At 43.6% G+C, this 27689-nt stretch overlaps 1 protein-coding gene across 1 annotated transcript in view; it reads right to left on the bottom strand.

Moving 5' to 3' along the window:
- CAPG (capping actin protein, gelsolin like) overlaps nucleotides 1-27689 on the bottom strand; it is a 42005-nt gene that overhangs the window by 2073 nt on the left and 12243 nt on the right. The window contains exons 4-10 of the mRNA XM_068255618.1: nucleotides 17184-17353; nucleotides 16926-17080; nucleotides 13630-13794; nucleotides 9814-9963; nucleotides 7814-7909; nucleotides 3073-3199; nucleotides 362-450 (exon numbers count right to left, since the gene is read on the bottom strand). Of these exons, the coding sequence (XP_068111719.1) occupies nucleotides 362-450; nucleotides 3073-3199; nucleotides 7814-7909; nucleotides 9814-9963; nucleotides 13630-13794; nucleotides 16926-17080; nucleotides 17184-17353 (952 nt within the window). The remainder of the gene's footprint in view (nucleotides 1-361; nucleotides 451-3072; nucleotides 3200-7813; nucleotides 7910-9813; nucleotides 9964-13629; nucleotides 13795-16925; nucleotides 17081-17183; nucleotides 17354-27689) is intronic.

Raw genomic sequence — 27689 nt, 5'->3', positions numbered from 1 at the left:
GTGCCGCATCATCTAGTCTGAATGCAGGGTGATATTATTGTTCTCCTCCTTATACCTTTAGGAGCAGGAGGGATAAGGAGAATAATGATCTCAACCTGTCAAGTGCTGTGCCATTGTCTCTCTGTCCCCTTCATAACAACAGAATGTGTTGCTAACCTGCAGGCTAGAGACACACCTGTACAGCATTTGGCCCCGTACTGGCGCCTGAGCAAGCGAGTCCCAATCATTGTTGGTGATAGTCCTCGGGTATACAAGGCTTTCTTTTCTACAGTTAGAACAGGGCAGGGTGGAAAAACCTTTGGCTCCTACAAGCTACTGGACCTTCCCCTTCTACTGTTTACAGAGTTGGATGACATCTCACCTGTGTTTTATGGGAATAATTCATGAGGGTCAGGAACTTGTTGGCAGTTTCCAGTGATTGCTCCCGCTCATCCTTATTTGCTTTTTTACCTACAACATAAACAAAATATATAGATTTCTTTACTTTTATGGTTTTCACATTTCACCAGCATGTTCATTTTTTTTTTAAATTTCAAATTCATATTTGTTGCCTGCAAATTCCTTGCCTTATTCCTATATGCATAGGCGCCAAACCTGCCACTCCGGGCCCATTCTTCAAGCTTAGTGAGGAGAGATGTGTTGCAGGTTAGTGATGATTGTTGTGAGGCCACAGCCAGCACCAGGTTTAGGTTATTTACCAAGTTAGGGTTAATAAATAGCGCTAGGATTAGAGGAAGGGAGGGGCTTACGGCGCACAATAAGATTTCAGATGAACAGAGGGCAAGCTGTGCCCACTGAGAACCTGTTTCTGTGTAAGTCTGGCACAGCTTTAAGATGGTAGTCAGACATGCAAAGTATAATCTGTCTCCCATCTCTCTGTTTGCCAGAGATCAGTATACAGACATACATGAGTATACATTTACATACATGTAAATTACCAATATTTTACTACAACTTAACCTATACTATTCTCACACAGAACCCTCCCTTACTGATGCCTAACCCTTAATAACTTCAGCCCGCAGGTGTTCTCACCTACAGGATGGAAGCAATTTCTCCAGTCAGAGCTCCTCACATAAATTAGCCAATAACTTTATCACTACTCATCACACATCACACATAAATGATCGATATCTTTTTTCCCCCGCAAATTAAGCTTTTTGTGGGCAATACTTGTTTTCAGTAATGACTTTATTTTCTATGCATTTTATAGGCAAATACACTATTTCTCCAATTCCAACCCCTATGGTTTTAAAATAAGCAATGCTACTATAAATAAAACACACCCTTTTTATGTGTCAATTAGTCCCAGTTATCACAAAATTTAAATTATGTTCCTAGTACAATGTATCATCAAAAAGGACCGGCACCGCTGTAAAGTATAGTATCAAAGCTCTTTTATTCCATCAAGTACGGCTTGGCAATGACAGACGCTGTTTCAGGCGATGCCCTTTATCAAACTGCAGAAGGCTTCTGCAGTTTGATAAAGGGCATCGCCCGAAACAGCGTCTGTCATTGCCAAGCCGTACTTGATGGAATAAAAGAGCTTTGATACTATACTTTACAGCGGTGCCGGTCCTTTTTGATGTTTGGACTGTTGTGGGTCTTTGTGGGCACTCAGACCTTGACTTTGGCATCCGGATACTTTACTGCTGTGGTGCTCCTTCTAGTTGCCATTGTCCTAGTACAATGTATGGCATCAATATATTATGTGGAATTAAAGGTGTATTTTTTTCTGGGGTTTGTTTGTGTTCCATCAATTGTAAGCTCTTATGTACTAAAGTAACAGTAACCCTCATGACACAACATTTAAAAAAAAAGCAGAGTCCATAAGGCAAATATTTATATTTAATTTTTTTTTATCATGTGCTTGCTTGGTAACGAGGGTGGACGCTTTGAAAGGGATTAATTGTATTATTTTTTTTAATAAAAAAAATAAATAAATAAATCGGTGGCATGTGTAATTTACCTTTTTGCCACTAGATGGCACTAGAAACACTTGCTGCTTTACCATAGGAAGTGTTTTGTTTTTTTGTTATGAATGGGGGTCATGTCCATTCATTACAGGCACTACAATTGGTTTGGGGAAGCCTTGCTTCCCTTCCCCAACCGCCGACACGGAAATACCACCGAATCTGAGCGGCCGCCGTGCACACACCCGCGGCTTAAACAATGGACGAGAATACTCGTCCAGTTAGCCTTTAGCGGCGCCTATCTGGACAGGAAAAGGCTTAAGTGGTTAAAATCAACACCCCCATGCCTAACCCTCAAAAACACCCCCTCTACACAACAAACCCTTAACACCCCCAACCTTAACTGCCTCCCCATGCCTAACCCTTAAACAACCCCTCCCCACATATGCCTAACCCCTAAAAACACCCTCCTCAGGTCAAACCTTATCACCTTATCCCCACGACTAACTGTAACCGACCCCTGCCACCAATCTGCCGCCAATTATGATAATCTTAGGGCACTAGCACAATAACTTGTAGCTATATTGGGAAATTTGGGTGCTCAAGTAGCCAGATAAATAGCATGTGCCCCAGGGACAAATTTCACAGTACAGCTGCAATTTATAATGCCACCTACGGCGACACCCAAGTTTCTGCTTCCAACAAGAGGCCAAATGGTGTAATGCTGGGCATACACGACTCGTTTTATATTAACAATCGAGCCGCTGATGGCTCGATTGATAATATTCAACCTGTCCGATACCCCGCCAGATCGATTCTGCACTCAATATCAGCGGGAAGAACAATAGGACCAAACAAAACGCTGATTAGCAGCGCCCGAGGGGACGAGCGGGAATCGATCCGAGCGGACGAGTGGTGACGCCCCGGCATCGAGCCGCTGGCTCGATACCTGCGCATTCTCGAGCCATGTATGCCCAGCATTAGGAAGTACAATAACAACCAGACCTGACCAATCAATAGCCTCACAATCATGGTCAGCTCTAGAGGATAGCCAACTTCCCTACATGCATCTGACTGTCACCTGACCATAATGTTTAGATTGGCTGTTGATCATTTTAATCAGTCCAGTGGGTCACAATGACAAGCCATCTTCAATTACCTCTCCAAACAAAAAGCTTCCCTGCTGTGTCCAGGATGAAGCAGTCATCAGAAAGGAGCTGCTCCTTACGGAATATCCCTCCATCAGCAACACGAGTCACCTTCATCTCCCCGCTAGCATCAGAGACCTACAGAAAGATAAAATGACAGATAACAGCAGATGAACACGTAGAGCACCTCTCATGTTTTTACTAAACCACTGAAAGTGAAATGTGCCAAAAACAGAAAGCATCAGCACTCAAAGAGGAACGTTACTGTTTATAACTTAATGAATACTGCTTATGCTTTACAATAATCATTTATAAATTTAGTCAAAATCTCCCCCAATTTACATTCATCAAAGATGTCGGCATCATTACTGCTGGGAAGGTGCATCATTGTGGAATGTTTTTTTTATTTCCTTCGGGAAGATCATGTGATGTAGATTGCTTCACAGAGCGCTCTGGGGGAGAAAGCTGGGTGACATCATAGCCTAGACTAAACATCACCAACAGGGCAGGGCTACAACCAATTTGCAGCTATAGACGACAGAAAACAGCCAAAATCCTGCAGTAGTGTGATAAAATAGCTACTACGGTATGTATATATTTTTTTCAGAAATATGCACTTTAGGGATAAAATGCATTCATCAATGTTCTTATTTAAGCTCTACCAAACTAAAATTGATTACATTAAAATCTGAAAGCAATCATGTTGATTAATGTAGAATCCTGAAGTGAAGCTGTGCTTGCTTGTGGCTGTGCACCCCACTGCCGCATTTAGCCAGGGGTTACTGATGTCTGGAATACCCCCTTGAGACTCCTGTACCTTTAAAGAGACTCTGTAACAACAAAAACCTCCCCTGGGGGGTACTCACCTCGGGTGGGGGAAGCCTCCGGATCCTAATGAGGCTTCCCACGCCGTCCTCTGTCCTACGTGGGTCTCACTGCAGCCCCCGAACAGCCGGCGACAGAGCCGACTGTAGCTTCAATATTTATCTTTGCTGGCTCCAGTGGGGGCGCTGTGGCTGCTTTCGGCACGGAAATAGACGGAAATACCCGATCTCCGTCGGGTCCGCTCTACTGCGCAGGCGCCGGAAACTTGCGCCTGCGCAGTAGAGCAGACCCGACGGCGATCGGGTATTTCCGCCTACTTCGGAGCCGACAGCCATCAGAGCGCCTGCGCAGGAGCCAGGAAGGTAAATATTACGTCACCGCTGCACGGAGGGCTGCAGCGAGACCCCTGATGGATGGAGGATGGCGTGGGAAGCCTCATTAGGATCCGGAGGCTTCCCCCACCCGAGGTGAGTACCCCCCAGGGGACGTTTTGTCGTTACAGTTCCTCTTTAAAAATAATTCCCTGAAATCGCTGAAGCAGGCAAGCTGGTAAATATACAGAGGCTGGCCTCCTGCAGGGTCTGTGGGAAAAACTCAGCTCTCTCACCATTGTAAAGACTGCATATGCACAGCTACATAAGGTATTTCACAGGTTGAAAAGTTTTTGACAGTCCCTAAACTTCAGGAGGGCTGCCTGCAGCTTGTGTGAGAGGCTGGCAGGGACAGGAGACACATTACAGGCAAGTAGCCTCTGTGTGATGTGGTACTGCAATACAGATAGCTCTCTGCTCTATCTCAGTCTCTCCACTCCTCCTCTCTCCCTCATTCACCCTTGTTTTCCCCCTTCCCCTAGTGCTGCCTGGATGTGTCCGTGCTGCCATAAATTGCACCTTTGTGACAAAAAAGTGTGTCTTCTGATATGAACTGAACATTAAATGTGGAGATATGTTTGCTTTCTATGCTGTGTTGTAAAGTTAGGTGTTAAAAGGCCAAGCACAACTGCAAGGGTTTCTTTGTCTATTCATTGCTCAAGATACTATTTAGATTGCAGTTGGTATTGGTATTGCTTTAGGGCTCATTCACACTATGGCCTCGATTCATAAACAGCAGTGCGATAAGAAAAATCTTGTCGGGAAAATACTGCACTCGGTATTTTCTCGGTCTGTGTGCTAATTCATAAAGATTTCCCCAGCTGCCCTTGGAGGTCGGTTAATTACCGCAGCCCATTGAGCAGAAATGACTCACACAGACGGCTCTCTGGCTCTCTCCACTGATGACTCAAACAGACTTCGGCTCTCTGCCCTTTGCATTCATCAGAGCTGTCGGTAACTTGTTAAGACCTCACCAGAGGTGTCGGTAACTACCGCCAGGCTTACCGATTGTTGCAGGCTTTATGAATTGACATTTGCTGACAATTTACTGACATGTGTTGGCGGTAACTACAGCCAAGTCGGTAATTTATCTCCCTGGTCGGTAATGTCAGCTTTTCATACGGTAACAGCCTTTATGAATTGACACATTTCTAAGTGGTCGGTAAAGTCTGCTGTTTTCAGCATTACCGCATGAGGTAATGCTTTATGAATCGAGGCCTATGTGCGGTGAGTCATGACAGACAGCACCACACATAATGCCTACAATGCAGGTAGCATGAAATTCTATAGACTTTGATGTTACCAGTCACACTACAGTTTGCGTTCCTGTGTGCTGCGTTGTAACTTAGCCGGGAACATCATCGTACACGATGTATGCATTGTCATGCATTTTTTTTATAATAGAATGGAAGCTGCTGACCTATGCGATTTAGCACATTGCAATGCATGTATGAAATTGCATTCATGCATGTGTTGCATAGTGTGAATGAGCCCTTTGTATCTCTTTGAAAGTTTTGTAAAAACTGGGTACTAGCTGTTCCTTTTAGGCCAGAAACCCACTAGGAGCGATTTTCTGAGCGATTTGCGATTTGAAAACGCTTGCTAATGTAATGCTATGGGTGTGATCCTACTTGAGCGATTTTATTTTATAAAAATCCCCCATAGCATTGCATTAGCAAGAGCTTTTTCAAATTGCTAGCGATTAGAAATCGCTCCTAGTGGGTTTCTGGCCTTACAGAGGAACAGGTGTTTTGGTGCCAAATTCTTTTGTCCCTTTTCAAGCCTTGGAACTGATGTACTGATCTATATACTGACAATATATGTACTCTTCTACGGGAATTGGTTTGTGAGACTTGAAATTTGTTTTTATCCTCTGAATTGATATGTAGCTTATTTACAGATGCTAATGTTATTAATATTTAGTATTTATATAGCACCAACGTCTTCTGCAGATGCATATATCCCTTTTTATTTACTCACCTTGTGCATCCTTTAAAGAGAATCTGTATTGTTAAAATCGCACAAAAGTAAACGTATCAGTGCGTTAGGGGACATCTCCTATTACCCTCTGTCACAATTTCGCCGCTCCTCGCCGCATTAAAAGTGGTTAAAAACAGTTTTAAAAAGTTTGTTTATAAACAAACAAAATGGCCACCAAAACAGGAAGTAGGTTGATGTCCACACATAGAAAATACATCCATACACAAGCAGGCTGTATACAGCCTTCCTTTTGAATCTCAAGAGATCATTTGTGTGTTTCTTTCCCCCTGCAGCTATTTTCCACTGAAGTGTCAGGCTGTTTCTTCCTGCAGAGTGCAGACAGCTCTGCCTGTATGTAATTCCTCAGTATGTGAAAGCCCAGCCAGCTAAGAGGAGGATTTATCCAGCTTGTAAAAGATAAGAGAAAAGAGAGAAGCTGCCCTAATCTAAATAACACACAGCAGTGTGCAGAGAGGGGCCTGGAGGGGGGAGATGCATCACAGAACCACAACACTGAAGAACTTGGCAGCCTTCCAGACACAGGCTGACAAGTCTGACAGGAGAGAGATAAGTTGATTTATTACAGAGACTGTGATAGTAGAAAGAGCTGCAGTAAGCCAGAACACATTAGAATAGCTTTTGGAACTTGTAGGATGATAAAAAACAGGATGCAATTTTTGTTACGGAGTCTCTTTAATAAAGGCATAATAAACTACATATACTTTTTTCATATCTGTCTGTCTGTCTGTCTATCTATCAACAAGTGCTGACCACTTAAGGTCCGTACACACGCCGGACTGCAGGCAACGACGGGTCCGTCGTCACCTCCCGCTGGGTGGGCGTTCCAGCGACAGTCCGGCGTGTATACAGTCTGTCCGCAGACTGATACGGCTGTTTCTGAGTGATCCGCCCGGCGAATCGCTCAGGAACAGCCGTATCAGTCCGCCGACAGACAGTACACACGCCGGACTGTCTGCTGAAAACCCGCCCAGCGGGAGGTGATGACAGACCCGTCGTTGCCTGCAGTCCGGCGTGTGTGCGGACCATTAGTGTAAATTACTAATCTGCATTGTCACACAGAAGACACGTTTTTATTGTAGTTTTACAAAATGTAGTCTTGTATCTTTTGTTTTGTTATGGGTGTGTCTGACCAGCCAGTTGCATGCGAAAGGGAATAGGAAAGAAACAGAATAACCTATGTCACCAAGTACAAACAGGGGATTGTGCCCGGAACAGGTTTTGGCTAGGTTCTAGATGGGGGGAGGGGGATAATGTCCGAGAGCCAAGAGACAAGGCTGCCATACTACGACGCCACTAGTCGCACTTGGCAAAGAAACAGTAGTAGTGCTTGTGAAGCCCATGTGGGCTATGAAGCAGATATTCTGCGCACCACTTTGATAAAGGGAAAGAAGCAATGGATAGAAACAACCTGTTTGCTATTAAAATTTTGTTTGTTGAACTTTGGCTTTAAATTAAATTTTGCAACACTGAGTGCCTAGCAGTCTATGTGATTTGTGCATTTATAAAACACAGAAAAGACGACGGAAGTTCTATGCTATCTGTGAGGGCCAGTTACCTGGTAGAGCACCGCTCCCCTCGTGTTACTCTCATCAGCTTCCTTGTCATCCTGTGCAGAACTCTCTTTCAGTGTAGCTGGCTTCTGCCCTAGGATCTGGATGGTAAATTCAAAACAAAGCTACATTAATGCACAAAGACAGTAGACTGTGTCGTGTTCCTAGATGCCGTCATATGACAACTAAATAATTGACAATTAAATCACAGAAATCAACAACAGAAAAATGTATCCACAAACATCTTTATCTTTGGAATTGCAGAAAGCACTTCAAATGCTCTCACTAAAAATTGCCAAAAGATTCCACAGCTCCTCCTGTGACACCAAAACAAGAATACTTCCAGTGACAACAGTATCTTTATGATGTGGATGACGCCGGCTTGTGGGCCAGAGATATTCACAGGGAGCAAATCTGCCAGGTGAGACATTCTGAACAGTTTGCAACCTCCTGTGTTCACCGGTATGCCCAGTAAAAGAATGCATGCTGGGAGCTGTACTCCTGAAAGGTCTCCTAACATGTCACATACCTTTTATTAAGTAAAGTCAAAAATGTCAGGGCTGAGATCCACAGGAGCCGTTTCATGCACGCCCTGCAGACCATTTATGGCTAGCAGCCTCCGGTTGGCACGGTTTTAATTGTTAGCTAGCGGTTAGGTCCCTTTCATGAGGGCACGTCAACCCTGTGGAAGAGTTAAGTACTGAACAATCTCCATGCAAACTGTTTTTGGAAGCTAACATCCTCCATTTGCTGCATCCGTTTTGAATGCAGGTTGTGTAATCTGCCTGTGTTTTAGGCTCTGCACATCTATGCAACAGGTCAACTCAGGTGCAGCCTGCATTTGGAAGCGCTGCCAATATCTCCTGTTGTACAAAAATGTAAGGGCCTGTCTCTACCACTACAGAAATTGGGATGAATCCACAGTTTCCCCGCAAGCAAATCACGCAGGGAAACTCTGCCATAGGGGATAATGCTGCCATCCGAAATGCTTGCTCTAGCAATTCGGCCGACATTGCAGCACTTTTCCAACCGGGCAGCAGGGAATCCCATAGCTGAGAATGGCATGGCTTCTGGGATTAGTCTGCATACCCACAGACCAGGAAGTGCCGCCGCGCATTTCGCAGCTGCGCGCGGCGGCTAGTGGAAACGGGCCCTTAGTTTGCTTGTGGCTAGCTGCATCCATGTGTATCAGTTTGCATTCAGTTTATCTAGATTAGGATTTAGTGCATAGTTTGCATCTGATTTGCATTCAAGGTGTGTATTTAAGTCTCTGTGGGAGCTGCAAACCTCTGTAGGTTTCATTTCTGTTGCAGTCTGAGTAGGAGCGCTGCCATTTTTTTCCTGTTCCACACTCTGGAATTGCCAGCAATTCCTAAAGCGCTAGGCTAATGAATGGCAATAGGGGTGATTCCACAGGAGTGATTGCAATTTGCCCAAATCGCAAGTCCTGCAACATTTTCAAAGCATTTGCACTTCAATACGAAGTACAGGATTGCTGCAAAACTTTTTTTTTTTAAAAGAATATTTTTTTATTGATTTTCGTGAAAGAGAAAAATAAAACAATACCATACGATTACAAAACGATTGTGTTTTGCAATTTCTAGTAGGCCCGGCCGTTATCCCTTTCTGTCAGCAGTTATATTTACAAAGAACCACATATATGCTACAAAGAACCACAGAATGTTTTCCACAAACATGCACAAGTTTAAAATTTTTAAATTTTTTCCCACATGGTATAAAGGAAGCTGCTATGACCTTGCGAGTCATGTGACCAGACATAGAAAGCAGGTCAAATTATAAATCAGAAACCATATAATGAGCTGGCAGCACCTAGCTAAACCACACGCCTGTTATCAGTCGCTCATCTAGTCATTTGCCATGTGTAAACATACACCTGGTCCTCCAACAGACCAATATCAGACGACAATCTGTTGGATATGTGTTGCGCCTTAACACGGTACAATTCTCTACTGCTTCCGCTCTCCCAAAGAAAGCCATCTATTACCTCAATCATTTCTTCTGGCTCCTCCCCTTCTTGTATAATCTCCACTTTTGCAGCTCCACGCCTCTCACTGTCCCGTATCTGACTGGCGATATCCCTCGCTCGGTTCCTCTCCATCATGTTAGACTGGGAACCTGACCAGACGTAGATAAACTGGGAAAGAAAAAAAAAAGTTATTTAGTTATTATAGCCACTATGTAAATATGCCAATTGTAAATAAAGAAGGAGAGACAATTTGCTCAAAATTATTTAATGAGCACAGAAATATACTTTCTAAAGTATTTATTTAATTTTTCCTAAAATAAATTATGTTTGTTCAGTGAGGTGTGGCTCAAGTTTGGTGGATAAGCTGATCAAGAGAAAAGAACATATACTGGTTAGCAGTGCAAGCAGAGAGGCAGCGGAACAGTGAAAGCACAATCAAAGCAAATGCACTGATGTCTGGCAATTATAAATGTATACTATCCTTAGCTTACAAAAGTTTAATAGGCACAGCCAACCCTAATCAATCAATCAATCAATCAATAGCAAATGGGTCACAAGGCTGTCTGAAAATACAAAATGTATTTATCAATTATTAGCTAGACAAACATCTCACTTATACAGGATAATAAAGTCAGGTGACTAAGTTATTCCTCTCTTAGGGCTCGTTTTCACTATTGCGGTGCGGAATCGCTTGGATTCCACCGCTGATGAAATCGCATGCGGATGCGATTCCCCATGCATTTTTGCCGCAGTTTCGCATAGGTGAGGGTATATGCGATTTTAACCATGTCACTGCCTGTGTGAATTTACATTGGTACCTATGCAAATTTGCGGCAAAAAAACGCATGGGGAAACGCATGCGATTTCCCTATTAAATACATTGCATGCAATTCTCATGCATTCCACTCGCAGTCGAATTCTGCGGCTCTTTTGCGCGTTTTTTCACTGCTGAAAAAAATGCACCTCAACAACGCTACAGTGGAAACAGGCCCATCCACTTGCATTACATGTGCGAATCCGCATGCGTTGGATGCATGCGGATTCGCGATAGTGGAAACAAGCCCTTATAAAAACACTGCAGTGGTGGATAATGCTCTTAAAAACTGCTAAATAAAACATAAATCTATGGACAATATGGTTTGAATGTAAATCTTATGCAGCATATGTTCACTGGCTAGAGAATATAAAGCAAATACAACACATATTCATGCAACAGTCTTAAAAACACAGGGATATTGTTGGAGGGCCCTCATACAGCAACTGTGGGAACACCACTAATAACAGATATGGTAAATGTCCATAGGACAAGAATGTTGCCTTCTATCATGCAACAGTCCAGCAGAATAAGTACCCTGGGCCAGCGGGACCTGTGGTTAGGACCAGTTTTATTCACATGGAGGCATGCTACTTAACCTTCCTGGCGGTAAGCCCGAGCTGAGCTCAGGCTATGCCGCGCAAGAGGATTTCTCAGGCCCTGCTGGGCCGTTTTGCATACTTTTTTTTTTTGCAACACGCATCTAACACTTTGCTAGCTGCATGTGCATTCCGATCGCCGCCGATCCGCGCTGAATCGCCGTGCAGCCCCCCCAGACCCCGTATGCTGCCTGGCCAATCAGTGCCAGGCAGCGCTGATGGGGTGGATCGGGACTCCCTTCATGGACGTCATCCCGCCCTGTCGCCATCGCTGGAGGCGATCGAAGCGGGCAGGGGGATGCCGCTGTACAGCGGCTATTATGTAGCGAGGCCTAGGCTCGCTACATGATTTAAAAAAAGAAAAATTTTAAAATAGTGCTGCGCTGCCCCCTGGCGGTTTCTAATAGACCGCCAGGGAGGTTAAAGCAGCAGGGACAGCCAGACTATCCCAGGAAAAAAACACATATATAAGTACATAAAAACATGTTCTACTTATATAACATATGTATTGTACTGTCCTCATTTTGATTTCAGTAAATGTTATATAGTAAATAAATAGAAACCTGTGGCAGGCATTTCCATATTTACTGCCTATGACCACAGCCAATCATGATATAATTTCCTCCATTATTATTTTTATCCTCCTAGAAACTGCACTGTCATATCTAGCTTGCATTGTAAACAGGTGTGAGCACAGCATAGATCGTATTTCAGCAGCCTGTGCAGAGGGGTGAGGTGTATTTCCCTTCTCAGCCTTGTGTCACACTGAACTGCCCTCAGCCAATCAGTGGGGAGCAAGAATGTGGGAAGAGAGATAACAAGCTTCCCTCTCCATGGCTGTGTACCAGAATAGAGTCAGGCTGACTGGGATAAGATTTATTACAACAGAAATATTTATGATTACAGTATTTTGGAATGTTGCCATACACGGTCAGGATGTAGACTGCATAATAAACACAGAGCAGTGGGTAAATAGAACTGGATTTTATAGCTGACAACCCCACTTTAAGAGGGTGAAGTGACAGAGAGGTTGTAGTACTCTTACCTTAAATAGCAAGGAGAAGGAAGGTACATGACAAGTCCTGAATGAGATAAAGGAGAAGCGGGAAGCACAGTGTATAGATGAGAGGAGGCGAGTTTTAAAGTGTAATCTATGGAAGCCCATAACAGGTTATAACAGTCCAGCAAGAAAATTAGAAGTATGGCCTAAAAGAGAAGAAGCAGATGAAAGCAAAGGATGATAAAAGGCTAATTTTATTGGCTCTGAAGAAACACAACAAATTCCCATTCACCAAACATTGTGCATTGCCAATAAATGCAAATTTACCATCATGTATTTAAAGAGAACCTGAGGTGGGTTTGTGACATCTATATTAGGACACAAAGGCACACTCTGCATACAATGCCCAGCCTCTGTGTCCTTACAGTGTGCCTCCAGGCTCCTCCCATGCTCTGCTGTCCCCCATTACAAAAACCGCCAGGCTAGCGACACACAGATTGCCGCTCCCCCGCCTCCCGTATAGCTCGGCTCCCCACCTGTGTCTTTTTCCTTCCCCCGCCTCTGTAAGCTTCCTCCAATCGGCTTACAGAGGCGAGGAGGGAAGGGACACAGGAGCTGCGCTATACAGGAGGCGGGGGAATGGCAGCCAGAGGGTAAACAGCAGACTAGCGTCGCTAGCCTGGCAGTTTTTATAATGGGGACAGCAGAGCACGGGGGAGCCTGAATACACAGTGTAAGAACACAGAGGCTGGCGATTGTATGCAGAATGTGCCTCTATGTCCTAATATTCATGTCATAAACCCACCTCTGGTTCTCTTTAAATTGGAGTCTGACCTGGTGATTTCACTTGTTACTCACCTTGGGTGGGGGAAGCCTTCCGGATCCTATCGAGGCTTCCCCCGTCCTCCTGTGTCCCACGGCGGTCTCGCTGTGCCACTCCAAACTGCGGGGATGTAAATATTTGCCTTCCTGGCTCCAGCGCACCCGCAGTATCGGCTCTATGCTCGGAGATAGGTGGAAATAGTCGATCACTGTCGGGTCGCTCTACTGCGCAGGTGCAAGTCTCCTGCGCCTGCATAGTAGAGCGGACCCGATGGAGGTCGGCCATTTCTGCCTATCTCCGTGCTAAGAGCTGCAACAGAGCCACCTGCTGGAGCCAGGGAAGTCGGAGCTTGTCAGGCTTGTCGAGCCAGGATTGCCAGAGACTTCGGGGGAGCCAGCACTGGATTGCCTGCAGCTACAGGGGTGGGGGAATCCTCATTGGGACCCCGAGGCTTCCCCCTCCCGAGGTAAGTAACCCCCAGTGGACTTTTTTCAGTACAGGGTGTTTTTAAGCTGAAATCTATTCATAGTCTTGAACGCTGCTCCCAGATTGGTATTTTTCTCAATCGCATTTACATATGAAAACCCACAACCAATACCTTTCCAGTGTCCAGGATGAAGCAGTCACCAGTGTTGAAGCTGTCCCACGTTAAGTCTGTCTCAATTGCCCGAATGTGCTTGCGTCCCCTCACATGATAAAGGTGATGAGTGGGGCCTGTTGCCTCCTGCTTTGCCTGCTGGAATCCTGAAGAGACTCCTCCATCCTGTAACAGAAGTTATAATATATATTACAAGATGGCTGCATGTACAGTCCATTTAAGACACATAACCAAACCATGAAGCGCACTCCCACTGTATATAACCAAACTTCCAAAAAGGAACTGCTATAAAAAAATCTGCATCAAATATGACAATTGTGCAGTGGCATAACAACGAGAGATCCAGAAAGGGAAAACTAGTGCATTAAAGGGAACCTGAGGTGAATTTAATATGGAGGCTGCCATATTCATTTCTTTTTAAACAATACCAGTTGCCTGGCAGTCCTGTTGATCTTCTAGCATCTGACAACCCTGAAACAAGCATGTGGCTAATCCGGTCAGACGTCAGTCAGAGCAACTGATCTGCATGCTTGTTCATTGCCTGTGGCTAAAAGGCAGATGATCAAAAGGGTAGCCAGGCAACTTGCATTGTTTAAAAGGAAATAAATAAGGCAGCCTCCATATCACTCTCACCTCGAGTGATCATTCAAAATGTTATAAGGGAGGGAGAAAAGTTTGAAGATGAACTGGAATGACTGATGTTCCATGATAAAGTAAGCCAATTACCATTTGCACATTCAAAACACACACAAAAAAACCTAACATTACACTGAACGTAGATGTTTGCATGTCAGATGTAAATTGACTTGAGTATTTGCTTCTGAGCTATGCACAGTCCATGGAGCTATGCATGCAAATTATATCAGTGTTTCTCATATTCTACTATATTGAAAAAGTGGTTCCCAAGAGGCCAGAGGACAGAAAGCTGCAACTGTAGCGAGATGTATGTGGAGACTGCCATATGTATCTCCTTTTAAACAATACCAGTTGCCTGGCAGCCCCACTGATCTATTTGGCTGCAGCAGTGTCTGACTCATACCAGAAACAAGCATGCAGCTAATATCGTTAGAACTGACCATGTCAGAAACACCTGATCTGCTGCATGCTTGTTCAGGGTCTATGGCTAAAAGTATTGGAGGCAGAAGATCAGCAGGAAAGCCCGGCAACTGGTGTTGCTAAAAAGGAAATAAATATGGCAGCTTCCACATACTGGTACCTCTCCCTACAGTTGTCCTTTAAGAATCTCGAGTTGCCCTTTAAGAATCTGGAGACCCCATAAACAACTGAAGAGCTCCACTTTGAACTCTGGCAAGCTGTACATTTCTGCTTTAGATAATGCCTTCAATGTGTTGGGACTGATCTGGACAATAGAGGGTCAATAAGATGCTAATCGTTCCAAGTTGATACACATTTTATGTTCATTTTATGCAGCTTGGAACTGGACTCATCAGGTACAGTAACTGGTGATTTTGATTAGGCCAGTTGTAAACTACATACATTTACATAACAATTTTTTTTATCAACCTGAAATTATTACCATCTAATTGACCATCTTTAACCTGGAAAAGCCACATATATGACTGTATTGTGTATGGTGCATAGCAGGAATGGTCATAATTTACCACAAAGCTGACCATATACCATACAGTCATTGTACAACCCTACCATTACCATGTAGTATTACCTGAGCAATCTGTGCAAAGTATTCTAAACGTGTTGTTTCTGATGCTGCTTTAGCAATGGTACAAATGGACAATCAGGACTGGAGGTGTATGGCCAGCATTAGTGTACATTATGCCGTTTCTGGTATGGACCACCACCACCAAAAGGTCTACATCCAAGCAGCATTTCTAGAGGTTACACATTTGGGATGTAGAATATTCACATCAGTTCTAATAAATGCAAAAACTGAAAAAAGAAGTGCTTACAGATTGTGTCAACACACATTTATCACACACATTTTATAGCATCCTGGAGAATCTTCTGCACTGTGACTGTACCAAGGCAAAATACAATTAATGGTTATTCTGGCTGGAAGTCTAATGTCTGCACAGGCAACACACTGCTGTACTTGCCAAAACTCTGGCGACTTTGACCAATTGCTTTGCAGTCAAGTATATTAGACCTGTAGCCTTGTGTACACTGGGGGTACGCGATTCCTTGAGTGACAGTGCACTGGTGATGCTGTACAAACGCGTCATCAGCCTACAAGCTAGTGACAAGTCTGTTGCTATTGAAAGGAGGGGGGGGGGGGGAAGGTAAAACAAGCGCCGCAAGACTGAGTGGATTCCCAAAGGCAGGAGGAGAACAATGTGATCGGGCGGAGCTCGAGTGTCAGGGTTCACTAAAGATCCAGCATGCCAGATCTTTAACAGACATGTACGTAGCATAAAGAGAGGTGTTAGATTGAAAGTACATCACTATGCGTAACTGGTGTATCCTTAGCCCGTCGGGCAGTGGGTAGGTCTCACATGTATCGCACCTCCACGGTGCTTCTTTGGAGATTAAAAAGTTTTTTATCTAGTGGTAAGCAGCGCTTCAATGGCAATACTTATTTATTCATACTGCATGTATTGATGTTTCATCTGACCATAGACTATTGCACTGCTGGAGAGTGGTTTTGATGGGTATACAGGCAGTTTTGTTTGTGCAGCTACTGACTTAGATTTCTTACCATTTGTATCTTGTCGATACCTTATACAAGTTTGTACATATATTCTGTCATATTATATATCCAGCTCTGTTTGGCAGTGTGCATTGTTTTTATCCATTGGGATACGTCCTTAATAAATTTATTCATTTATTTATAATCATGTGTAGCGTTTTTGCTCAGTCATGGATGTCTTTTTTAGTGTGAATAGTTAGCTTTATCATTTCATGACTATGATTTTCATTAGGATGCCCTATCTTTTGGTAGTGTTCATGATATCTACCTGGTATCTCTAAAACAACTGGTCTACAACCCTTGCATAAGTAGATATTACAAAACATTTCCCCACATATTTTGTTTAATCTTGATTGTGCCACCACCAGCTTTGTACTGCACAATAGTACAAAGCTATGAAGAAGATGATCGCATACAGAAGCCGCAAGCAACTCTTACACACTTCCGCTAGCATTGCCCATCTAAAGGATGGACCCCTCTTATCAATATTGATATTTTGTTCAAATGTCAATTGAGTGCGTCTTAGTTTTTTTTTAGATGCTTAATAAATTTGATTAAAAAAAATTGTACAGTATATAACTACCTCAGGAGGTAGCTGCTGGCAAATGAATGAATGAACTTGGGTACTCACCAAATACGTCACTCCATGGGGGAACAAAGACATGAACTCTGGGCTCTCGTGACCCTGTGTTTCCCGGTTCTGGGTGGGCTTCTCACCCATATGCATGTGGAGCTGAGAACTGTAGATGGCCCCAGCTGCTTTTTCATCCACTGAGGTTGCATTCCCTGTGGGTATAAAAGTCCAAGAATCAATGAAAATGGAGGAGCAGATGTAACTCACTGAACTCAGAAGGGTTCATCTAGATAGGAGATTCCAGCTAAGCCGCACCATTCCAGACGTAGATGGTGTTGCCTTCATGCGAGTTGAGCAGAATCAGATAGGTGTCCCCAGAGTGAAACACGCCATGACTCTCCGCCGGCACCGAGATCAGCTTCATCTTTTCAATGCGAAAGACGTGCAGTCCCGGCTCCATAACCGATTGGGGAAACCGGAGATCTCTAGAATATATAGAAAGAGCGGAGATGAAAGAGATGCGCTCATCAAATATGAACTTTTGGCTTTTTAAAATAAAGGTTTTTTTTGTTTTAGGGCTCTGTAATACAAGACTCATTCTGGTTTTTACAGATTTTTGTGACGTGTTAAAAAACGGCACCACATCGAGTGTCTTGTCACTGCAGACATGTTATATATATCTAGTAACACAACTCTAATACATTTCTCCATGTGCCATAGTCCCTACTGTCATTCCAGCATTTCTTAGTATGCACACTATTGCTGGTTATATGCTTTGAGGCGGTTCTAGATGATTATGCAAAGGACAAAGGAAAGAATCATGACGAGCTGGGAAGAAAGTTCTGTAGTTACTTATAATATAGCAATGTACATGTAACTACGGTAACCAGCTTTACGTTAGCAGGGTAGTGTGTGCTGCCGCCCTGCTGTTAGTACCAGTTAAATTGCACAGCATTTTACCACTGCTTAGTGCATCAGACCCAAGGTGAAAGAATTCATAAGAAAATTCAGGTCTCTTTTATGCTAGGTACACACCATACAATTTTCTGGCAGATTTACCTGATAGATTTTTTGATATTCAGATCTTTTCTTATCGTTTTTTTATCGATTTTCATAGAACTGAGCGAAAAAATCCATCGAAAAAATGTAAATTTTAAAAAAACCTATTGGAAAATCGAAAAAAAAAATCGATTGAAACGAACATGTTGGAAATAATCGATCTGGCAGGTAAATCTGCCAGAAAATTGTATGGTGTGTACCTAGGTTTAGCCTCTGGCCTCTACACTTTGCTAGTGGTTCCAGGTCACCAAGAGCAATCTGGGTATTCTGAGATAAATTGTGTGAATCAAATCCCACAAAGCTTTTAATGATTTCAAGTAAGAAAAGAATTGAATACCAAATTTTAATTTCTATTTGTTCTTTTGTTATTTTTATAGTACTGTTATGAATGAACACACACACACTCTATATACCGGTATACAGTGCTGCCCATAATTATTCATACCTCTGGCAAATTGACTTAGTTACTTTTATTCAACCAGAAAGTAATTTTTCTACGAGACATGACAAAGGTGTCTCCCAAAACATAATAAGATGATGTACAAGAGGCATTATTGTGGGAAGAAAAAAACATTTCTTAGCTTTTATTACATCTGAGCAAAAAGTGTCCAGTCCAGAATTATACCCTTTACAAACTGTCACAGTCTGTGGGAAAATCCAAAGTTCTATACCATTCCAAATAGTCCAAGCTGTTCTAAAGCATGCTAATTACCCTGATTAATTGCGAACAGCTGTTTTAATCAACTCAACAGGTGAAAAACTGCAGCTCTCTGCAGTTGGTTTGTGGACAGTCATGGCTAAGACAAAGGAGCTTAGTGAGGACCTGCAGCTGTGCATTGTGGCTGCTCACAAGTCAGAAAAGGACTACAAGGCCATTTCTAAATGTTCTCAAGTTCCAGTGGCTACAGTGCAAAGTATTATTAAAAAATACAACAACATGTTCCGCACTGTGGAAAATCTCAGAGGACGTGGTCGGAAGATAAAAGTGACAACTGTGCTGGCCAGGAGGATAGTGAGAGAGGTGAAAAAGAATCCAAAGATCACCACCAAGGCTATCCAGGTGAATCTGGGCTCTGCTGGTGGCAATGTCTCAAGGCAGAAAATCCAACGGACAATGCACACTGCTGGGTTCCACAGAGCTTTTGTGTGCCTCCAGATAAGGCACACAAAAGCTCGCTTGGCCTTTGCAAATGCTCATCTGGTCAAAAAAAGGAGAAGCCTTCAACCCAAAGAACACAATCTCCACTGTCAAACATGGTGGTGGGAACCTAATGCCATAAAAAAGAGAAATACATGAGGATTCTCAATGACAACATCAGGCAGTCTGCAGAGAAACTTGGCCTTGGGCACCAGTGGACATGACATTTCAGCATGACAATGACCTAGAACACACAACAAAAGTGGTGAAGAAATGGTTAGCAGACAACAGCATTAACGTTTTGGAGTGGCCCCGCCAGAGTCCGGACTTGAATCCAATTGATAATCTGTGGAGGGAGCTAAAGATCAGGCTGATGGCAAGAAGACCCTCCAACCTGAAAGATTTGGAGCTTATTGCAAAAGATGAATGGGCAAAAATACCTGTGGAGACATGCAAAAAGCAGGTTTGCAATTATAGGAAGCGTTTTATTGCTGTAATAGCCAATAAAGGCTTTTGTATTGATTATTGAGAAGGGTGTGAATAATTTTGGACTGGAAACTTTTTGCTCAAATGTAAATAAAAGCTGAGATTTTTTTTTTCTACAATAATGCCTCTTGTACATAGTCTTATCTTTTGGGAGACACCCATGTCATTTCTCATAAAAAAAATTACATGCTGGTTGAATAAAAGTAACTTTAAGACAAAATTTGCCAAGAGTAAGAATAATTATGGGTAGCACTGTATATACTGTACTTCTCTTTTAATCTAAACCTGGTGATTATACAGAAAGTACTAGTACTGAAAGACTAGCAAAGTTTTTGTGCTAGTTTCAGTGCAAATATCTCAGTGTCAAAAAACTAAATATAAAACATCAAATACTCATGCTGAGGAAAAAAAAAAAAAAAAAAAAAAGAAGAACAGAAACATTTTGGCTTTAAATCATTGCTTTTTGTTTTTCAAACTCGTCAGACAACTCAGATTCATCAGATTGGCTAAGGTATGGCAGAAACCACTATACTCAAGCTACGCAAGCAACCAGATGTAATAGCACTATTAATACCACAAACAATCTTGCATGCTGGGCGAGAGGTCAGATCAAGCCCGTACAATATCTAGGTGGAGGAAAAAGGAACCTCAAGGCAGGAAACCAGGCTGAATCAAAAGACAAAGAAACTACTCGAGTCATTTCTGAAGCAACTAACAGCCCTGTTTAGTAAGTGCAGTTCAGTACATATAAAAGCAGATTTAGTATTTATTTGTCCAAGCCTCTGTGTGCCTGAGGGTACAGACATCTTGCTGGCAGTGTCTGTCCATGTGTCACGCACCTTGTAGTGGCGGAGACCGTTGTGCTGAGGGTAGCAACTCTTGCAGCTTGACACCTGACACCCCTGGAGTGGGAACAGGGGCACCGAGGTGTGCAGGAGGCAGGAGTGCTCGCGGAATCCGAGGGACTGTTGAGCAGGATGAAACCACGGCACTCCTCTGGTCTGAGTCGGGTAGTGCAAGGACTCAGCAACCAGTGTAGACAGAAGCAGGGATACTCTCAGGATAAGCAGAAGTCGGCAGCAATACAGGTCCTCATACAGGCAGGGTTCGGCAACAGAGCGGGTAATCAGGACTGGCGGAGGTCGGCAACGGAGCAGGTTCTCATACAGGCAGGGTTCGGCAACAGAGCGGGTAGTCAGACAGGCAGAGATCATCAACAAGCGGGCAGTCAGACAGGCCAAGGTCGGGTTCCGGAATAAACAGCAAACGGGCAGACACTGGGTCACGGCACGGGAGTACAACACTAGCTGCAATACTACAGCAAGGAAGCCGTGCACTCTTCAGGTTTAAATAGGCCAACTTTGGCGCGCCCAGCACGACGCACCGCGCGCGCATGCGCACAACGCCCCGCGCAGCGCGCGCATGCGCAGACGCGCACGTAAACGTGCACGCACGCACGCACGCACGCAAAATGCGCGCGCACGCGCGCAAACGCCCGCGCGCACAAACGCCAGAACAAGATGCACAGCAGCCGCCCCTGTGCACGCAACGCCACACAACGCTCACGCCAGCGCCTCCTGACGCCAACGTTTACGCCGTGCGATGCAACGCACACTGGTGAGCACCGACAGGTCGCCCCGCCGAGACCCACCAGGACGACCGCCAGCATTCGTGCGTACTGGCCGCCTCCTCTGAACAGGTAACTGACCGTGACACCATGGTATTCACTAAATAGGCACAGAGGTATTCAGACAAAACAGGTAATTGTTAATATAATTACCATGGGTGTAACAATAGACCCTGCAAAGGATGCAGCCACCGGGGCCCCATAAGTCACAGGGGACCCTGTCCTGAAAGACTGACAACTAAGGGCAAGGAGAGAAAAAAAAATCTGGTCTCTGTGTAATTCTTCTAATGACTGCATCTGCTCAGCCACTGAATCTTACAAAAAGTTTTGCAGACAAAGATTTGTAGACAGTTCCTATTCAATGTTCAGCAGGGACTTCTGTACAGCCCTGTTCTACCACCAATCCCAATTTTTGCAGGGGGGGGGGGGGGTCAGTGATTTCTAGTTATGTCCCTGATAATTACTTTTTTTTTATATGGAGCAATTGTATCTATCCTCCAATTCCTAAAAATTACTTTTAGATATCCCACAGTTTTATGTCATGTTTAAATACTTAAAGAGAACCCAAGGTGGGATTTACTTATGCTAGTGGGACACAGAGGCTGGTTGTGCACACTAACACCAGCCTCTGTTGCCCCATGGTGTGCCTCCAAGACCCCCCTGCGCGCCGCTATACCCCCCGCAGTGCTGGCGACACGCAGCGTGTCGCCAGCACAATGTTTACCTCTGCCTGTCTGTTAGCTCCGCTCCCCCGCCTCCTCCGTATCGGCGCTACCCGCCCGCGTCACTTCCCTCCAATCAGCGGGAGGGAAGGGCGCTGACAGGCAGAGGTAAACATTGTGCTGGTGACACGCTGCGTGTCGCCAGCACTGCGGGGGTATAGCGGCGCGCAGGGGGGTCTTGGAGGCACACCATGGGGCAACAGAGGCTGGTGTTAGTGTGCACAACCAGCCTCTGTGCCCCACTAGCATAAGTAAATCCCACCTCGGGTTCTCTTTAAAGGAACAATATCAAACCAAGTGTTCTAAAATGACAATGTACAAATAATGTCTAAGTAGCTATGTAAACATTTTCCTACTTTTCATGTTAAATATCAGAGGCAAAAGCTTTAATTCAGTGTGTAGGATTTAGCTCTACTGGACCAAATCATTCTCAAAAGGGGTGTCTGCTTAAATACACTGCCAGTGTTGTGTTTTTTGCATATCAGACTACAGAGTATTTATCTCTGAAAGAAAAAAAAAAAAAAAAAATTATGACAAACTGTGGTGTCACAGACAATTGTAAATGTTTAGAACAAGTTACATTTCCTCTGCTCTCTTCAGACAGAAACACGGGACACAGGCAGCTGCTGAGAGCTTTCTCTCACACACAGGATTAACAGATGCACTGTGAGGGAATGCCCCCTCCCCTCACTGTTCACTCTCCCGTCAGATTAGAGCAGACTTGCTGTCAGTTAAGAGTGAAAGGAGTTTGATATAGTAAATAAAAGAGATAAGCAAGTGAAATGTATACATCATTATTTACCAGCACTCTCTCAATCCCAGGTTAAAAAAATGCGTTAATCGATAGTGTTCCTTTAAAAAAAAGCAGATATTTTTATTTTGTCTCAGCTGAATGTAAAAATGCTCAAATATATGAACTATTGACCCCTTTTTTCTATCCTCTCCGGGCAGAGAACTGGGCTTCCTAGAACAAAGTATTATATGGCTATAATTCTTTATCAGTAGTCAGACTGGTTCCCAACTGGAGAAAAACTGAGTTACATAGTAGAATATTAACTCTTTTAGGCCCGGTTCACATTAGCGGTTGTTTGCCAAACGGACCGGATGACCTGACCGGATCCGGACCGGATCCGGATCGGAACCGTACGGTTCTGATCCGGATCCGATCCGGATCCGGTCAGGTTGCATCAGGTGGTAATCAGGATGCGATCCGGATCCGTTTGGCAAAGTTAACGTAAAAAAAAAAAAAAATGTTGGGGTCTGGGAGGTCAGCAGAAGGGGGACCTGTGGAATCAGGCCCTCTGCTGTTTAGCACTCACCTCCACCTCCGACATGCTGCCAACATCCTGCCAACACCTCCAGCTCGTGCTGCTCCACTCCAAAATGCTTGCCCATGTGTCCCCAGCCAATATCGCCGCAAAAATCCGCATAGGAAGTGGGGTAGAACATCCGGATTTCTCAGCCAGTGTGTTGTGCGGCCTCCGGTTCCCATTTGTTTGTATTGGCCGGATGGAGCAGTCCGGCTCCGCCCCGGATACGGCTGCCGGAGGGGCCGGATGAAAAAATAGCGCATGTTGGAACGGAGGCCGGAGTCCGGATCCGGCCCGGATCCGGTCCGGCTCCGGTTCTGCAGAACGGACCCATGTGAACGGACGCATAGGCTTTAATTGCTATGCCGTGCGTCCGTTCTGCAGGCGGTGCGGCTCCGGCACGGCGATTCCGGAGGGCCACCGCAAGTGTGAACCGGGCCTTAGACAGATAAAGTAGAAAAGTATCACATCATATTTATTTGCGTGCTATGCACTGTACACACACACACACACACACACACAACTATCATCATGAACATGCCACTTAAGGTTCCCTTTACATTTTTACAATGCAGTGTGGTTTCCTAGCTTGTCCCTAGCCTTCACTGATCTTTTTTGTGTCCCCTCCCCCTTTGTCTACCAGGCTCTTGTACTTAAAGGGAAGTCTTTTGATTTAGAAAATATACCGTGCTAGTGGCTAGAAAAGTTATTACCGTATATTCCGGCGTTTAAGACGACTGGGTGTATAAGATGACACCCCCAACTTTTCCAGTTAAAATATAGAGTTTGGGATATACTCGCCGTATAAGACTACCCCTCTTCCAACGCACACCCAAAAAAATCATACTGGTGCTATGTGTGAACAGATACTGTTGTACTGTATGTGGCACCCAGTATATAACAGTATACAGGTGACTGACTGGATTGGTCAACTCTCCATCTCCATAAGCAGATTGCTCAGCTCTACCTGTTTATTAGAGCGGTATGGAAGAATAGATTGCGCTGTGCCTCTTTAACCCTTCTGGCCTGCCCTTGTATCCTATTTACCTCCTTCTCCGCCTCTCAGGTCTCGCAAACGGCATCAATGACACCCGGCGTATAAGACGACCCCTGACTTTTCAGAAGATTTTTAAGGCTAAAAAAAAGTAGTCCTAAATGCCAGAATATACTGTAAATATTCATTCAAAGTATATTCACTCAGTCAATGTACCTTCTACTAATTACATTTCATAAGATTGTATAATGAAGATGGTATCATCGATTGGCACCTTTACATATCGTACCCAGAGAATTGTGATCAAGGATTCAAACTCTAACTGGGCCAGTGCTGAAAGTGGAGTGCAAGAAGTCTGGGTATTGAGAGCTTCCAACAGGGCAAAAATAACTTCAGGAAGCCAAATGCAGTGGAATTATGTAACGTGAGAAATACTGTTCTGTTATGGTGTTCTCCTTTGAAAAGGAGTGACATGCATTCAAAATATACATATCTGTGTTCACACACAGTGTGCAGTGTATGTTGTATGTGCATGCCATTCTCCTTATATTTATGGTCTACTATGCCTAAAACTGCGTACACGCGGCTTGATTAAAGTCAGATGATAATGAGTGCCTCAGCCAATAATCAGGCATGTCTGCAGAGGCCCCCGGCCGCTGCCCAGTGGATCAGCTCTCTCTCAGCAGATGGTTCTATAGTTCACGCCCCTCCCCCGCCCACCACGTGACATCACGCAGTGCTGCTCCGACAAACTTTAAAGCGGTTTAAAACCCTGACATAATATTCAATAAAAACATGTTTTCCTACTTTTTATATGCCATACGGTTATCATATTTGCATTTGTGCATAAGTATTATTATTCATTTAGAAATGATAGATTCCCAAAAGTACAGTTTTTTGCTTTGTGAGCTGACTGCATTTTATTAATAACTGGTTTTATTCATTATGTATTGAAGGCAGACATGCTTTCAGTGTCTGCCTGTGTTGAGCAGCTTCTCCACAGTCAGAGAATGTGTCACATTCTTCACTTGATACATTTAAGTAAACACAAGATAACATTATCTACAACTTCGGAGGCATCCAGATTTCAATGCACTGAACTTTCAAGCTCTGTGTGTAATGCTGGGAATACACATTACGTTTTGCGCGTTCGATTCGGCGCGCGATCTATTAGCCATTCGATTTTCTGCTCGATTCTCTTATCTTCCACTCGTTTTTCTTATCTTTTTTTCCATTCACTTCTATGAGAAATCGAGCGGAAAAGAATCGAGCGGAACATCGGACATGTCGGAATTTTATCATCGAAGGCATCTATCGGAACGATTCTTAGCAAAAAATGTACAGTGTATTCCCAGCATAACCCTTCAAAAAAAAATGCTGATTGCATATAATATGCTGTAAATAATTTTTTAGAGCAAAGAAGAAATGCAGGGTATATTCCGCTTTAACTTTGGTACTAGGTGTTTATATTTTTCCCCAAGAACTGTAGTTACAGCTCTGTTACACCTCCTTTACAGGCGCACCTAGCTACTGTATGTGACAAAGCTCCATTAACATAAGTAGCCAAAGAAAAAAAAAATTAAACTACACAAAATGGGAAAAGCAAAAAAAAAAAAAAAAAAAAAAAAAATTGTTTAAAGAATTGGCTAATAAATGTTTAAAGGCAGCTTAAACATCAAAAGGTAACAAGGCAGATAAATATATTAGACTAGTGGCAAGTTCCTCCTCCAGTTTTCCACCACTGAGAATAAAGGATGCCATAGTAGTGGCTGGATAGTGTAATGGTTAAGGGCTCTGCCTCTGACACAGGAGACCTGAGTTCAAATCTCGGCTCTGCCTGTTCAGTAAGCCAGCATCTATTCAGTAAGGAGTTTCTTGGGCAAGTCTCCTTACCACTGCTGCTGCCTACTGAGTGCGCTCTAGTGGCTGCCTCGCAAGCGCTTTGAGTCAGACAGGAGAAAGGCGCTATACAAATACTGCAATTATATACAGTAATCCAGAGGTCTGAAATCCAAACATGGAACTTCTCAGGAAAACAAGTGAAGAAAGGCTCTATACACCAGTAGTGTATGGCTTCCACTGTGAAAATAACAGAGGGCTTGAAAATTTTAAAGCTCTAGAAAGTCAAGTTGACTTCTTTGACTTATCTATCCAGACAACTCCCTCTGTGAGCAGCAATGTCCATTGCTCTTCACACAGGAAGCTAGTCACCTCACACAGGAAGCTAGTCACCACATGTGTCATAAACCTGGAGGAAAGATACCAGGCATGTAATGAGAAACTAATCTTTAAAGACTACCTTTCATGTGCAAAAAAATAAGTTAAATGAAAGACCTTTTTGTTCATTACATTCAAACAATATATAATAACCCCTCCGCCTAACAAACACTATTCTACACCCTCATAAATACCAGCTGATCCACTCAACATCAAGGTCAGCACAGGCAGTCTTCATAGTTACTCATCGAAGCTTCTCACTGGACTGTAATATTTACTACAGGATGTGTAATAAGCCATCTAGATTTAACCCCTTAAGAAAAACATTTATGTTTTTGTTCAGTTCACTTTTTCTCATAGGTGATATTTTTATACTTTCTCAATAAAATGACTTTTGAGCCACCGGCAAGCAAGAAAATACTCAAAATAATTATGATTGTACTTTTTCACCTACTTTTTGGTACTTTTTCAACTGCAGAGAAAAAGTAATTTTAAAAAACAGAAGATAAACAATTATCTCATAAGAAAAAAAAAAAAAAAAACACTTATGAGGAAAAAGTGAACTGAACAAGGGCTATTTTTTTTACAGCCAATTTGTCCACCAGAAACCATTCTATGGAGGAGTTTTCACAGACCTCATACTGAAGAATTCTTTCCAAGGTTGCAGATTAAAAACATAATTTCCTCTCAAATGGTGTGTACAAATCATTTGTAGCATTGAAGTGGAAAACCTTTCAATCCATTCTCTATATGGGCCTTTTATACAGGATACCCCTTCTTACCGTCTTCTCAGTGGTAGTAAGTACATTTAGATCAGCTATTCTTTCCTCATAGCCGAGGTCCTCCAGACCCGCCTATGAAAAATACAAGCCTTATATCTCTCTATAGCCTCAATGGGCTTGAGTTGTTTATTATCGTTATTGGATGGATATATTTTTTCACTATTGAAGACACCATTGATGTATGGTAATTTTGCTATTTTTGTATATTAAAAGCTAAAGACTTTTTCCGTAATTGGTTTCCAGAGCCTTGTTACCTCCATATGTTTGTAATCTACTGATGTGAGCTGGCCATACACTGGCCCGATTTGCCGCCGTTTCGACAGCAGATTCGATCACTGGGATCGAATCTGCTGCCAATCGTTCGCGCTACACGCCGAATTTCGATCCATTTCGTCCGATCCCGACGATCGCTCCGTGCGGAAAATTACCGTCGATCGCCCGCGGGTAGGGAGCGCGTCGCTAGCGGCGTTCGAGTGCCCGACGACC

This window comes from Hyperolius riggenbachi, chromosome 10 (assembly GCF_040937935.1).
Source record: "Hyperolius riggenbachi isolate aHypRig1 chromosome 10, aHypRig1.pri, whole genome shotgun sequence".
NCBI classification, from domain to species: Eukaryota; Metazoa; Chordata; class Amphibia; order Anura; family Hyperoliidae; genus Hyperolius; species Hyperolius riggenbachi.
The sequence above is the reverse complement of the archived record's forward strand: the minus strand, read 5'-3'. Positions and strand labels throughout refer to the sequence as shown.